General features: G+C 40.4%; 1 protein-coding gene across 2 annotated transcripts in view; it reads left to right on the forward strand.

Annotated features, from left to right (window-relative positions):
* Positions 1-1,950: 1,950 nt before the first annotated feature.
* The window catches only part of DUSP22 (dual specificity phosphatase 22), an 82,771-nt gene continuing 69,430 nt past the window's right edge, over positions 1,951-15,291 (forward strand). For both annotated transcript variants that reach the window (XM_074199419.1, XM_074199418.1), the window contains exons 1-2: positions 1,951-2,291; positions 14,321-14,354. In XM_074199419.1, the coding sequence (XP_074055520.1) occupies positions 2,271-2,291; positions 14,321-14,354 (55 nt within the window). In that variant the 5' untranslated portion in view covers positions 1,951-2,270. The remainder of the gene's footprint in view (positions 2,292-14,320; positions 14,355-15,291) is intronic.

Below are 15,291 nucleotides of genomic sequence, written 5' to 3' on the forward strand. Positions count from 1 at the left end.
CACTCATCTATTGGAGAATGTCTGGGAAGTAATTTAACTTCTTTTTGCCTGAGTTTCCTCATTTGTAAAATGGAGATAACAGTAGCACTGGAAATAATCAAAGTACCTACCTCCCACGTGTATCAGAATCAAATCAGATAATAATTGTAAAGTATTTTAGCAGAGTGTCTGGCTCATTTTTTGTTACTATTCAATCATTTTAATTTGTGTCAGACTCTTTGTGACCCCACTAAATGGGGTTTTCTTGGCAAAGATATTGGAGTGATTTGCCAATTCCTTTTTCAGCTCATTTTGCAGATGAGGAAACTAAGACAAACAGTGTTAAGAGACTTGCCTAGGGGGTCACATTACTGTGTCTGAGGCTAAATTTGAACTCAGGTTCTCCTGAGTATGGTCCCAGTGTCTTATTCAAAGGCCCACCAAGCTGCCCTTTAGATTAGTAGCCTCCCTATTTATTGAACATTTGGTTTTTCTTCCACTGCCTGGAGAGTGGCTGCCTAGGGACTTCTCTAACCTGGGACCAGCTGAACTAAAAGGATCCTGGTGCCAGGAAATGGGTTCTAAGCTTGGCAAGGTTTGTAGGGATGCACCCTTATACTCAAGAAGTTTATAATCTTGGTATTTTATAAACTGACTAAACCAAGGTAGTAGAACTAGAACAATTTACATAACATAATGACAAATAACTTTGAAAGACTTAAGAATGTCTATCAAGAGATATGGGGGGGGGGCTTGGCTAGATGGCACAGTGGATAGTGCAAGGGCCCTGGAGTCAGGAGGTCCCCCTATCTCAGCCATTTAATAATTACCTAGCTGTGTGACCTTGGACCCCATTGCCTTGCAAAAATCTAAAAAACAAACACACAAAGAGATATTCTAGGGGCAGCTAAGTGGTGCAGGGAGTCAGGACTACCTGAGTTCAAGTCCATTACCTAGCTGAGTGACCTTGGGCAAGTCACTCTTAACCCCATTGCCATAAAAAAAAATTTAAAAAAATTCTATCTCTTGACTGAGAGGCTGTACATTTAGGTGCAGAATGAACCGTATTTTTTGGGGGGGAGTTTAAAATCATTTGCTTGGTTTGATTATATTGGCTATATTAATTTTAATAATTTAATTAATATTAATTTTAGCTCTATTAATTTTTGGGGGGAGAAATGGGAGAGAGAAAAATACCATTTGAAAAACACTAGACATTTTAAGATGGAGAGAAAAATATTTTTGATAATTTAAAAAAATTACTGTAAAAAGGGGGAAAATGTTTCTTGAATGGAAATACTGTAAAAGTATAAAATGAATATGGGGCACTAGCTCCCCATTTATCCTAACCCGTCTATCAGAAAGGAGGACGGGGCCAGGGGGATCCCCCTTGCCCCAGTCCGGGCAATCCCAAGAAAACCCAAGCAGGTTAGTCACAAGGACCGAGGGCTTCTGATTAGCACCTTGCTCAGTGAGGCATTAAAGAAGAGCCACCGTTTCTGGTAACAGGCCTCCCTGTTTTATTAAAGGTATTTAAACCCAAGCAGGCGTGCCAGAAAGCAAAAAAAAAAAAGCCCCCGGCCTGGCGGATTACTTAGAAGCAGACTTCGACCCGGCCTCTGGTGACCTTATTTTTGGGGACTTTATTTTGGGAACCCTGTCTGCCACCCACCGGGCCCCGAGCTTGGCGCATCCTTCCAGGAATGAAAGTGAACGAGCGGCAGCCGCGGCAGCTACAGAGGCGGCGGCTGCGCGCTTCCAGCGCGGTCAATGTCACCGCTCCCCCCTCCCGTTCCCGACCCGCGTGCACGCCGGGAGTTGTAGTTCCCCTGCCCGGGGCCGAGACTGCGGCCCCTCCGAGGGGGAGACTACAAATCCCGTGGAAGAGCGCGAGCGTCGCGGCGGGGCGGGAGGCGGCGGCTCGGCCAAGGGCTTCGGGGGAGGTTTCGCTTGACTCACACGTGGGGGCGGAGAAGGGCCAAGCTTAGAACCCATTTCCTGGCATCAGGATCCTTTTAGTTCAGTCGGTCCCGGGTGAGGGAAGTCCCTTAGGCGGCCGCTCTCCAGGTGGCGGGAGAAAAACCAAAAAAAAAAAAGGAAAAAAAAAAGAAAATAGCAAAGTGTAGCCCCTCTCCTCCGCTAGCGTTCATGGTCATTATTTCTGTCGCGTGTCCTCCATCCCTCCCCAGCGCCTCCTCCCTTTCCTGCTTCTCCTCCTGCTGTAACATGCAATTAGCGATCCTGCAGCTCCACTTCCAGGGGTGCTAAAGTTCATCTCGCTTATAGCCACCATGGGGAATGGGATGAACAAGGTAACGTATGGTTCTGTTTGTTTGTGCTTGCTCCTTGCGGCTCTGCCCGCCCGGCTGCCCTCGCCAGGCGTGGGAAGCCCCTTCTGCCCCGGCCCCCTTCCCCCCACTCCGAACCCTGCACCTTCCTCCTTTCCTTGTGCTCAGCCGCCTTTCGGGGGGAAGCATGCTGTTTCTCCGTGTAGACCACATTAGATTAAGACCAGGTGTAATTTTTTTTTAAAATACTATTAAAATCAGTTTGGGGCAGGGAGCCGGGGGGTGATGCAAGCAGTGGGGATAGGAGGGATGCTTCTGCAATTTTTTTTTATTGGGGAGGCGGATAGAGGTCAATACTATTGAAAAAACCCCCCGCCCTCCCTCTGGGGAAGGCTTCCCGGCAAACAGCCCCCAGGCGCGCTGCCCTGCAGCCGAGGACCACTTGTGCTCCCCAACCACTGAGCCCTTTTAAAAGCTATTTACACGAGCTGGGCTGGGAGCTGCTTCAGACTCGGCCCCAGCGGGAGTGCGGTGGAGCCGAGAGCTTGTGGTTTCATCTCGCTTCTTCTCCTCCCCATGAGGCGCTTTAAACCTCGCCCACCCATCTCGTGGGTCATCTGGGCGTCTGCCCTGAGTCTTCTCTGCCGTAATTTCCTTTATCTTCTTGGGCACCTCCCCATCCTCCACTCCCCTTGACTTGAGTTGTGTGTATTTGGGTTTTTTGCCTCTCGCCTTTCCTCCCCCATGTGCCAGTAGAAGTTGCCCGGGACAGCTACCTATCAGGCTGGTGGAGGGTGGGACCCTTTTTTAAAGACAACCGCCCATCTTGGAGGAATAGAATTCAGAATCAGCTTTTTTTTTTTTTATCCACAGAGCCCGGGTTCTCCACTATAAACGAAACCTGTTGTCAATTCCTTCCCTCCTCCTCCCCCTCCCTTTCCCAGCCCTGCTGATAATCGATGCCTTGCTGGCTGTGCTTGTGTAGGACCCATTTTTCTCCATCTGGGTGCTTTTGTCTCCAAGCTCATCCGCCCCACCCTGGCCTTGTGTCCAGTTTCCCCCTTGCCCCACCCCTAGGCGGGTGTTAACTCCCGGGTCTTGTGGCCGGGCTGTACTTGTGATGTCTTAGGAAGGTGGAAGAGTCCCGGCTCCGCTCTGGTTTATTGGGAAGACTATTGAATTGATAGCCAGAGATTGCTTGAAAGGAAATGATCCTTTCCTTCTTAGTCTACCACTCCCGGGATAGGTGCATTTGTTTCATTTTTTTAATGGTTGGATTTAGTGGGAATTGTTGGCTTAAACTCTGGGGCCAGCATCCTTAGATCCATGGGTGCCAACAGTGGAAATACTAAATGAGGTGAAAGGAAAAACAGGGATAGTAGAATAAGAGAGAAAGGCCACAGAATGAAAAATAGCAAAAATTGCCTAAAACCTTCCAAACCAATGCCTGGTTTCCGAGTGTTAACTGAGAAGTAGTGTGAGAAGCAATTATTTTGGGTATTTGGTCAGGGTTGTCACCAGTTGTGTTTTGGTTCAAAATATCACAAATACAGAGCTTATCTAGTACAACCCTTTCATTTTAAAAATTGAGATACCGAGGCTCAGAATTTAGAAGGGTTTGGATTTGAATGTGTTGCAATGCCACATCTTTTCCATTGCACCAAGCAGGGTCTTTATACCTTAACTTTTTTTTTCCTTTCAAGAGAACAGATTTGAGGGGCGGCTAAGTGGCGCAGTGGATAGAGCACAGGCCCTGGAGTCAGGAGGACCTGAGTTCAAATTGGGCCTCAGACACTTAATAATTACCTAGCTGTGTGACCTTGGGCAAGCCCCTTAACCCTATTTGCCTAGCAAAAACCTTAAAAAAAAGAGAGAACAAATTTGAATCAGAGCAACAATTTCTCAAATTGGAGATAAACCTTTATTATACCCTTAAGTTCTTTGATTCTCTGCTTTAAAAAAAAAGTGCCTGTCATCAATTTGTGGGATAGGTTAGGCTTTGAATTGATGGTGGTTATACTCTAATCAATTTTGAGTTCCCATTAAAAGTGTTTATTGGAATTGCCCCCTTTGCCACCACTGAATATTTAATTGATAGCACTATTTGTTTAACATTAAAACATATAGAAATGAAAATGGTTTTAGGCATTCTACAAGTCCAGTTTTAGTCTTTGAAGTCTTTGTTTTTATTTGACCATTTCTTCCAAAATTTTTTTCCAAATCTGTTATTTGTTATTGCTAATTTTCTTCTACTACAGCAGCAGCACTGTTTAAGTAGGACAGCCTCTTATATTTTGCAAACAGACATAGTGATTTGACCAAGATCATGCACTCAATTATTGACAGAAATGGGATCCGAACCTCATCTCCTGACTCCCTGACAAGACTGATTAGATCTGTGCTTTTGATATAATAGTTTGGAAGCAGTGTGGAAGATGGTTTGGATAAAGGAGAGACTGAAGGGAGACCACTTAGAAGGCTATTGTAATACTTCAAGTGAGAGACAGTATAGGTCTTACCTAGGGTGCTGCTTGTATTAGTGGATAGAAGGGGATAGTGGATGAAGAGATTTTGTGGGGATAGAATGAGCAAATCTGGCAGCTGATTAATTTGAGAGGTTGTGAAGAATTGAAGAAGACTAGTTCAGTGACTAGAACAATGGTAATGCCCTCCAAAGAAGGAAGTTTGGAAGAGAAGGGGGTTTGATGGGAAACAATGATTTCTGTTTTTAGATATGTTGAGTTTGAGATGCTCATAGGACTTCCCGTTGGAAGTGTCCAATAAGCAGTTGATGATAAGAGAGACTACATGTAGAGACACAAATTTGGAACTCAACTATGTAGAAATGATAATTAAACATGGGATATGATGAAGTTACTAAGAGACTGTAGAGACAGAACATGGAGGGAATGCATTGTCTTAATGTACCATTGAGAGTGTTGTTTTCAAGTTCTCAGGCAGATTAGAAGTTAGTAGACAACTTCCAGGAAGTATATTGGTAATAATAACAGCTTTCATTTATATTATGCTATCTCATTTGAACCTCCAAACAAGAATGATACAGAGAGAGAGAGAGAGAGAGAGAGAGAGAGAGAGAGAGAATATGACTTATATAACTTGCCCATAGGGCATACAACTGTGTCAGTAAGAGGCAAAATTTGAACTCAGGTTGTAACTCCAACACTCCATCCACTGGGTCACCTGTTTGTCTGATGATTGATTTCATCAGAGGTAAACTCTTGCTGAATATTAAATGTATTCAAAATCTGTACTGTAGGTAAATATTGTACTTTGTGCTTCCTTGGAAAAATCTGAGATTGTAATAAGGTTTGAAAATGCAAAGGATTTAGATTTTTATACTGGTATTGATGGTATCTGTAAACTTAAATCAATAATCTATTGACCCCTTCAATTTCTGAGCATCCACATGTGTTTGGGGTGGCTACTTGGGTAATAAATATAACATAATTTTTTAAAGTGTGGAAGGCTTTCTTACCTTGAAGCAATCCTGTAAGGTATATAGTTAAGGTATTTTTATCCCCATTTTACAGATGAAGTTGGTTCTTGTCCTTTATATAGAAGACCAAAATGACAACACTATTGTTACAGATGAGTTATATATAGTATGTCCAATGCTCTATCAAAGGTGGGGCACAAATTGGTGAACACCTGTGGTGGTTACTCTAAGCTTACTTATCTCATGTTTCCTTTGAGCTGGTTTGATTCTGCCATGCTCATGGAAAACAGCAACCTCCCTGTGCTGGGCACTCCACGCTGGCTGGTCCTGTGCCAATGTCTCCCATGCTGCACAATCAGTTTCAAAGTTCACATCTTCTGACCCCTGCTGTGAGTACTTGCCCTGTGTGAGTTCTCCATAAAATAGTCTTTTTGGCAAGCATACATCTGGCATTCTATAACAATGTGTCCAACCCATTGTAATTGCACTCTCTGTAGTAATGTTTGAATGCCTGGCAGTTTAGCTAGAGAAAAGACCTGTGTCTGGTATTTTCTCCTGCAGGGTGATCTTCAGAATCTTCCTGAAAACAGTTTGAATATCAGGGATTCAGTTTCCTGGCATGTCAGGTTTCACAGGCTATACAGCATTGAGATCAGCACACTGGCTCTGTAGACCATTGTTTGGTAGGCAGTCTAATACTAATACCTCTTCTGTCCCACACTTTGTTTTGGAGCCTCCCAAAAAATTGAACTAGCTCTAGCAATGGGTGTGTCAGCCTCATTATCAATGTGTACCTCCCTGGAAAGTATATTGCCAATGTAAGTGAACTTAGCCATAGTATTCAAAACTGCTGTATTGAGGACTCCACAAATGGATGGTGTGGTGCTGGCTGATGGAGCACCTGTGTTTTCTTGGTGTTAATTGTAAGGCAAGCAGCAGAGAATTGATCCATACTTTGTTGCCTCTCAACTTCAGAGGTTGCATTGAGGGCACAATCATCTGCAGACAGAAAATCATGAACCAACACTCCCTCCCCTTTGGTCTTGACTTCTAGCTTTTTCAAGTTGAGGACTACTATTACCTCTGGTGTGAGGGCTTGCAAGTCCTTTTCAGAACTGCTTTCCACCTTTGATGTCCATCTGAGCCACCTAACAGATGAAGTAAAGAAGACCCAGAGAGTTTTAAGTTTATTTCCTCCAATTGATGAATGGCAAAACCCAGGCTAAGTGATTTTATTCACTGCATCAAAGTTGCTAGTTCCTTCACTGTCAAGAAAAGGCTCATGGTCCTCTTGTTGCCCAGTTTCATGATGAGTTTTCCAAAATCACAACTTGTTCATAGTATTGATAATAATTCTTTTTTAAAATCATAATTCTTTACAGTCGTTTCAAAGTGGTTTGTCTTTATAGTAAATTTGTGGCATAAGCTATCCTCCTGGTTCTGCTCATTTTATTTTTTCAAAATTGTCCATTTAAATAAGATTAATCTAACAAATATTTGTTAAGCACCTGTTGTTTGCAAGGTTGTGCTACCGTTTGGTCCCTTCAAAGTGATTTCAGCTGCAATATCTTTCATATGTTGTAATTTTTCATTCAGCTGACTTTTGACACATGGAGTGGTTCTGTCATTCTTTGAAAGATTCAGGTAGGGCAAATCTCAAGCTACAGAGCAGAGGCAGAGGAGGATAAGACATCTTTTTGATAGCCACAGACAGGAAAACCTGAGTTCTTGTCTTGGCCCAGATACTTAGTATCTGGGCTATACCAAGTAAGTTACTTCACCTCTGTCTGCCTCCATTTCCTCAGCTGAAAAATGGGCATAATAATAGCATCTTTTCCCTAAACTTGTTCTATAAACAAAGTGAGATATTTGGAGAAAGTCCTTTGTATACTTTAAAGAGTAATTAAATGCTAGCAATGATGATCTTTATTATTGTTGTTATTGTTACTACTACTACTACTACTACTACTACTATTATCAGCATTTTTTGCTAGTTTCAGGATTTTCCTCTTGTAGATACAATCAAAGATATTTATGAATCATAGGAAGACACAGGAAGGAAAAGGGACAATACTCTTCTTGGCAATTGCCTTGTCATGATGCTGTGTCTGTCTCCCTCACTTGGGAGGCCGATTGGTGCATTGGAAAGAGTGATGAGGGGTGGCTAGGTGGTGCAGTGGATAGAGCACTGGCCCTGGAGTCAGGAGTACCTGAGTTCAAATGCTACATCAGACACTTAATAATTACCTAGCTGTGTGGCAAGCCACTTAACCCCAGTGCCTTGCAACACCCCCCCAAAAAAAAACAACAAAAAAAAACCTTAAAAAGAAATAAAGAGTGATGGCTTTGGAGGCAGAAGACTTGAGTTTGAATCCTGTCTCTGCTACCTACCAGAGGCATTTTCCTGGAGTCAGGAAATTTCAAGTTCACATCCAACCTTAGTCCTGGGCAAGTGATTTAACCTCTGTTTGCTTTAGTTTCCTTAATTGTAAAATGGGGAGAATAACTACACCAACTTTTAGGGTTATCACGAAGATCTAATGAAATAACATTTGTAAAAAACTCTTAGCATAGTTCCTGGAGCATAATTGATACTATCAAATTGCCCTACTAATTGTGATTTTATGCAAGTCACTTAAATTCTGTAGCTTAGTTCCTTTACCTATCAGATGAATTCATTAAACTAGTTAACTGGTAAAATTCTCCTTTACTTTCCCAATCTATGTATGTGTGCACTTTGATTTTTAGTTCCTTTCCCTTCCCTCCTTCCCTTTAAAAGCTTTTTTTAAAATTTTAAACATTAAAATTCTACCTGCATCAGTTTTGAGAACTTTCCCTATATTATTGCAGACTGGTTGAATTTGTGTGGCCAAGTGACATCAAGTAATTGTCTGTAACATGTAATCCTTTGGAGAGACAGCTAAGTCTTTCTACTTTTATACTTGGTGACTTGGATCCCCAGGAAAGTCTACAGCCACTTTTGACTTTGATAAAGGAATTCCTGTCTTTCTGGTTCCCAGTCTTGTTTATTGAGATATTTTGTAACTTGTGATGTGTGAGCTTCAGACAGAATTGGGATAGGGTGGAGACACAAATATCATAAAATATGAATAAAATATGGTAAGCCAGATATATTCTTTTTGAAGCTCTTGGTCAGCTTTGTCCATCCCTGAGAATATAGACTAGTTCATTGCCATATATTCTAATAGAGTATACAAATTCTGAGAATGGGAGACATTGTTCAGGATTCAGATATCTGTTGTTAAGAATATTTAGGAATAGCTCAAAATATTAATAAGTTGCCATTCCCTTGGAAGGTGGAATGCCTTCATTATTTATCCACCAACAATTCTTTAGCATGGGCCAGAACTTTATATTCCTTTCTGACTGATATTCTGTCAAAGCTTCTTTCTTTGTTTATGAGGTAGTAGTATTGGTTTAAGGTTTTTGTCTCAGCCATTCTCAAGGTTTTGTTGTTTATTCCTGCAACAGTCATAAAAGAGTTTTCCGGGTGCCCATACTTTGTTTCAGGGCCCATCTTTTTTTTTTTTTTCTTCAAGGGTTATTCACTTGCTACTGTTAAAGATTTCCATCTCTCTTATGGTCATTCAGTACAAACTATCTTTCTTGAGGATTTTCTTTCCTTTTTTTAAATATTATTTTATTTTTTCAATTACATGCAAAGATGGTTTTCAGCTTTCATCTTTTTCTAAACTTTTGAGTTCTACATTTTTTTTAATTTTATTTTTTTATTAAAGATATTATTTGAGTTTTACAGTTCCCCCATCTTACTTCCCTCCCCCCCACCCCCTCATGTAAAGCAATCTGTCAGTCTTTCCTTTGTTTCCATGTTGTACATTGATCCAAATTGAGTGTGATGAGAGAGAAATCATATCCTTAAGGAAGAGACAAGAAGTCTAAGAGATAACAAGATCAGACAATAAGATATCTATTTTTTTTCCTGAATTAAAGGGAATAGTCTTTGAACTTTGTTCAAACTCCACAGCTCTTTATCTGGATACAGATGGCACTCTTCATTGCAGACAGCCCAAAATTGTCCCCGATTGTTGCGCTGATGGAATGAGTGAGTCCTTCAAGGTTGAGAGTTCTACATTTTTCTACTTTCCTCCCTGCCCCCCCATGAGATTAAGTAATCTGATAAAGGTTATACATGTATCTTTCATTTTCTTTTGTTTTAATTTGTCTGACTAGTATTTGAGATTGTTACATAGTGAGATTTTTTTTGTTCTTTTTTTGCAGATATTGAGGTTTATGGGATCATAGATTTGTAGTTAGAAGAGAACTTAGAACTCAGTGATTCCAAACCCCCCCTCAGTTTTCAAATGAGGAAGCTGAGGCCCAGAGAGATTGATCCACTTGCCTGGGCTGACACAGCATTATTTAAATTGAAATTGGAACCTAGATGTTCTTGATTTCAGGTTCAATACTTTCAACTCAGAGCTCTTGACTAAGTAGTGGGGAGGTGGTTTTTTTTCACTTTCCCTAGGAATATTAGTTTCTAAAGTTATTTACTTCTGATTGCCTTCTTGGCTTTTAGTTGGTTCTACAATCATAAACTTTAGAGTTGGAAGAGACCTTGGAGGTCATTTAATCTCATCCCGTCTTTCTATGAATGAGGAAACTGAGGCTTAGGAGGGGTGAGTTACTTGCCTAGAGATAAGTTGCTGAGTTGAGATTTGAACCCAGGAGTTCCGTCTCCAAAGCTAATGATTTTTCCATCAAACCATACAATCTGACATCTTGTTTATAGGAATAAGGGAGTCTTGGACTGACTATCATTGTACCATCATAATTCCATCTCTGGCTCTGGAAAATCTGCCTTGATTTCTCAGTCTGAATAGTGGAATGATTTCCCCTTATTGGCCTTACACATGTTTTGCAGCATAGCTACATTTTCTAACAGCTTACACCAAGAAATAAAATTGTTCACACTGAATATGAGGTGCCTATTTTCCTTTTGCTCTTTCTCAGTTCTCTTCAAATCTGAAGTGCCGATGATTCAGAATCATCGTGTTTCCAGTATTCCTGGTTGACTTTTTAGCCCCTGCTTCTCTGCTCTGATATGTCTATGATTAGTGACCTCATTGTGGAAGTCCATAGAATGCAGGAGAGAAAATCCAGACGATTTATGGTCAACAATCCTTCTCTTCTCATCTGCCTTGCATACTTTGCATTTTCTTGTGATGTTTGCTCTTTCATCAACAGATATTTATTTATTAGCTACTTTATGCAAATCACCATTCATAGTAGGTGACTAAGTTCCAGTCTTGTGGAAATTTGTAAATCTAATAGGAGATGGGACTTGAGCAAAGAAGTGGGGCTAGACATATAGATAAGAGTTTTCTGCAGAGCTAAGGGTAGAAACTAGGATTGTGAGGACTATAGTTATAGATGACTGAGAACAGAATCTTGGGAACTAGTTTTGGGAGTTTCCCATGTGAAGTGGCACCTGAGTTGTCTTAAAGGAGGTGAGAGAAGTTATTATTTTCTGTTATATTAATGACCAGTTTTAAAATTAGAATCCAGGCTTTTTATTTTCTCACTCAGGGCCCAGCCCCTTTGGTCAGTCAGGGAATCTCTGAAGGGCATAGAGAATATTTGTTCTAATCCTTGTACTGGCATCTGCCATCTTGGGCATTACCTCACCTAACAAGGAGACCTTACTTTTTTTTAATCTATAAAAATTCTTGCCCTGAGTGAGTGAAGCCCTTGTACTTCTTTGAAGTTTGGAGTGACCCAACTCATAAAATGGTTTGGGTAAATATGGATTCCTTTGTTTATATTGTAGGAGTTAGCTGAGTCTCATGATCAGACCACATTTTCAATAGGAGGAACTGAAGAATTTTAGCCCCCCCATTAATTGTTTACTAATCAAATTTGATTTTCACTTGTCAGGAGTATCCCCCTTTTCTAAAAACACATTTAGGTTTCCAGTCTCTTCATGTCTTTGTTTTGTTTACTTTGATTATTGAGAGAAATCACTAACCATTAATGTATTATTAAGTAGTCTAATTTATAAATTGATTGTTAATTACTCAGAAACTTTTGATTCAGATTTTTCATTCTTCACAGAGGGGATTATTAGAATAGGTTAGAAGGGAGGATTCTTTAGGTGTAGAAGCAGAGATTGAGAGTTGGTAAGGACTTTACAACCCAGTGAATCTAAGTTCTTTTTTTTTTTTTAATGCAAGGCAAATGGGGTTAAGTGACTTGCCCAAGGCCACACAGCTAGGTAATTATTAAGTGTCTAAGGCCGCATTTGAACTCAGGTACTCCTGACTCCAGGGCCTGTGCTCTACCCACTGTACCACCTAGCCACCCCTAACTTCTTTTTTTCAGAGGAGAAAACTGATGCTGAGAGTTGAGACAGGATTTGTACTTGACTTTTTCTGATTCCAAGTCCAGTACTCCACACTGCCCCAGATAGCTACTGTAGGATCTTGAGTTACAAGCTCTGCACCTGAAAAGAACCCCAGAGGCTATTTAATCCAAAATATCTCTTTAGAGATGGGGAAACTGAGGCCCAGGGAGGTTGTGACTTGACTAGGGTCACATAGTTAGTAAATGTCAGTCACAATTTGAACCCAGGTTATATGACAGGAAATAACATGAAATAAATTTAGAAAAGTAGGCATCTTCCTGTATTTTAGAATTAAATTTGAAGAGGTGGCTTTGTTAGTAGTGGCTCTCTGCATCAGGAAGTGTTGCACACCAATTGAACTTTCAGATTGGTTAGACTGAAATACTGAAATAAAATAAGTGAAGGTTTTCCTTGGAACTAGTAATATCTGAAAGAGTATGTGCTGCCCTTGTGTTGACAGGAGGGTGTTGCTAAGATGTCAAGAGGGAAATGTCTTTAATGCTGGTATGTTTGGTATGCACTTAAAAAAATCATACCATACATTGGAGCTGGCATTGTTTTTAGATGCCCCAAATTATTGGACATATATGGATTTGCGAATGCTACTGAGGTATGCTGGCAAATCAAAAAGCTTCTTAGATGTAGGAAGCCAGAACAACAGAGTGAGAAAGAAAGATGCCTTGACTGCCTTTAGAATCTTGATTGTACCTACCATCTGATTTTGGGAAGAGTGGAAGAAAAAGCCCTTGGCTTTTTTTTTTTAGATTTTTTTTTTTTTTGCAAGGCAATGGGGTTAAGTGGCTTGCCCAAGGCCACACAGCTAGGTAATTATTAAGTGTCTGAGACCAGATTTGAACCCGGGAACTCCTGACTCCAGTGCCAGTGCTTTATCCACTATGCCACTTAGCCACCCCAGCCCTTGGCTTTTTATGTGAAGTTTCACACTCCTGTATCTGTTCAGGGCTCATCTGAATTTACAGATTCAAGATAATTATGGGAGGAAGAAGAAAAAGGATTTGAGGGATTTAAGGTGACAGAATGGACAGAGAAGAATAGCCAAGAGAATTTGAACTAAAGGATTCATCTTAACATCTGCTTTTCATCACCTTGATGAGAAGGGCCCCAGGGAAAGGCACCATACCCACCCAACCATTCCTGTGCTTAGAATCATAGGGATGTATGGGACTTGAAGGGACCTTAGCATTGGTCAAGTATAGGATTTCTTAGCCTGAAGTCCATGAGGTTTCAGAGGATCTATAAATTTGAATAGGAGAAAAAACTTACATGTTTATTTTTACTATCTTCTAACTTAACATTTTTATGAATGTTGCCAACAATATACAGACTTCATCAGACTGTCAAAGAGAGGTCCATGACACAAAAAGTTAAGACTGATCCAGTACACATTTCTTATTTTATTATGGAGAAAATGGATGCCACTATGATGAAGTTAGCTCCTCAATGTTTTGCTTAGAGACAAAATCTATTTCTTCTCACCCCTCCTTCTCCCTCCCCCCCCCCCCCAATTCCCCAGTCCAGTGCCATTTCCAATTTTGATGCATTTTTCCTTGTGCCCACCCAGGGTTATTCATTGCCATTGGATTACACATTTAAAACTAGACTAACTCTCATTTTACAAATGGGAACACAGGAGAAGGGCTGGGTGATAGAAGTGTCACCTCCCAAGTTCGGGGTCTTTTCTTAGAAAGTGGGTCAATGGCTCACCCTCCTGGAGGGAAAGAAATGGGTAATAGTGAGGCCCTTTCCCTAATCTTACTTCTCATGAGTTTAACAATGACATGACCTCCAAAAAGTCCTTGGAGTGGATTTCTAATGGGTTTGAAGGTCAGATCCTAGACTCCTTAAAACACATTATGATTAAAGGAACAATAATAACTAGGCCTACCCCAAGGGATGACTAGAAGTTGATACTTTTTTTTTTTTTGCAAGACCGTGGGGTTAAGTGACTTGCCCAAGGTCACACAGCTAGGCAATTATTAAGTGTTTGAGGTCTGATTTGAACTCCTGACTCCAGAGCCAGTACTCTATCCACCTTGCCACCCTGGAAGTTGTTGCTGAACTTAATGGAGCCCAAATATACTCTGAATACATCCAGAAAGCTACTTTTTTACCCTGCCTTTTTCTCAATGCAAATGAAAGTTTTGTCCACCTTTGTCCCAACATTTACTTTTTTGTGTGCTTCTCTTTCCCCAGATCCTGCCTGGCCTGTACATTGGCAACTTTAAAGGTGAGTGCCTAATTTAAAGGAACTTCTTAAGGAGCTTTAGGAACTTGGAGGCAGACATGTTTTTAAATGCATAAAATGAAATAGGATTACAAAGGGAACCAATTAATGTCAAAATACAGTTATCAAACTTGTTTTTTAAAAAGAAAAATTTCACAGACCCCCATTTAAGAATCCCTGCTTTATTAGTTGTACAAATTCCTGGATGTCTATTTTCACCATAGAGAAAAACTTGATTTTGATTATAACATTGGAAGAAGATTTGTTTTACATTCCCTCTCTTACATACATACTCATTGTCAACTATCTATATTGATTTAAAGTCTACCACCTAAGTCAGTCAATCAATAAACTTTTTTTATGTGTTTATTATATTCCAAATATTGCACTAGTCCTTGAGGATACAGAGTGAAATCCTCTCTGACTTAAAAGAGCAATTTATAGTCTACTGGGGAATAAACTATGTACATAATAAATAGTGAATATATATTATAAAATGCTCTGTGGTTGAAAAGGGGCAACTGGATTATAAAATACTCTAAATTCTTGACAATTCCCTAATTCCATGATAAGAACTCATCTGGTAGACACATTTTTCTACACCATAGTTTTTCTATACCTTTTTTTCCCTATACCATAATTCTTTTCCTTTAGGGAATTTCCCAGTTTCCCTTTAATTCTTTTCTTTTTCTTTTTTCTCTTTTTTGGTTTCAGTCTGTATGTATTCAAATACTATCAACTCCTTCTTTGGGATGGATATCTTTACTCCTTTTTTTTTGTTTTTTTTGGTTTTTACAGGACAGTGGGGTTATATGACTTATCCAAGGTCATACAGCTAGAAAATTATTAAGTGTCTGAGGCTGGACTTGAACTCAGGTCCTCCTGACTCCAGGGTAGGTGCTGTATCCACTTCTCCACCTTTATACCTTTTCAACTGAAC

The sequence above is a fragment of the Macrotis lagotis genome, chromosome X (assembly GCF_037893015.1).
Source record: "Macrotis lagotis isolate mMagLag1 chromosome X, bilby.v1.9.chrom.fasta, whole genome shotgun sequence".
Classification (NCBI taxonomy): Eukaryota; Metazoa; Chordata; class Mammalia; order Peramelemorphia; family Peramelidae; genus Macrotis; species Macrotis lagotis.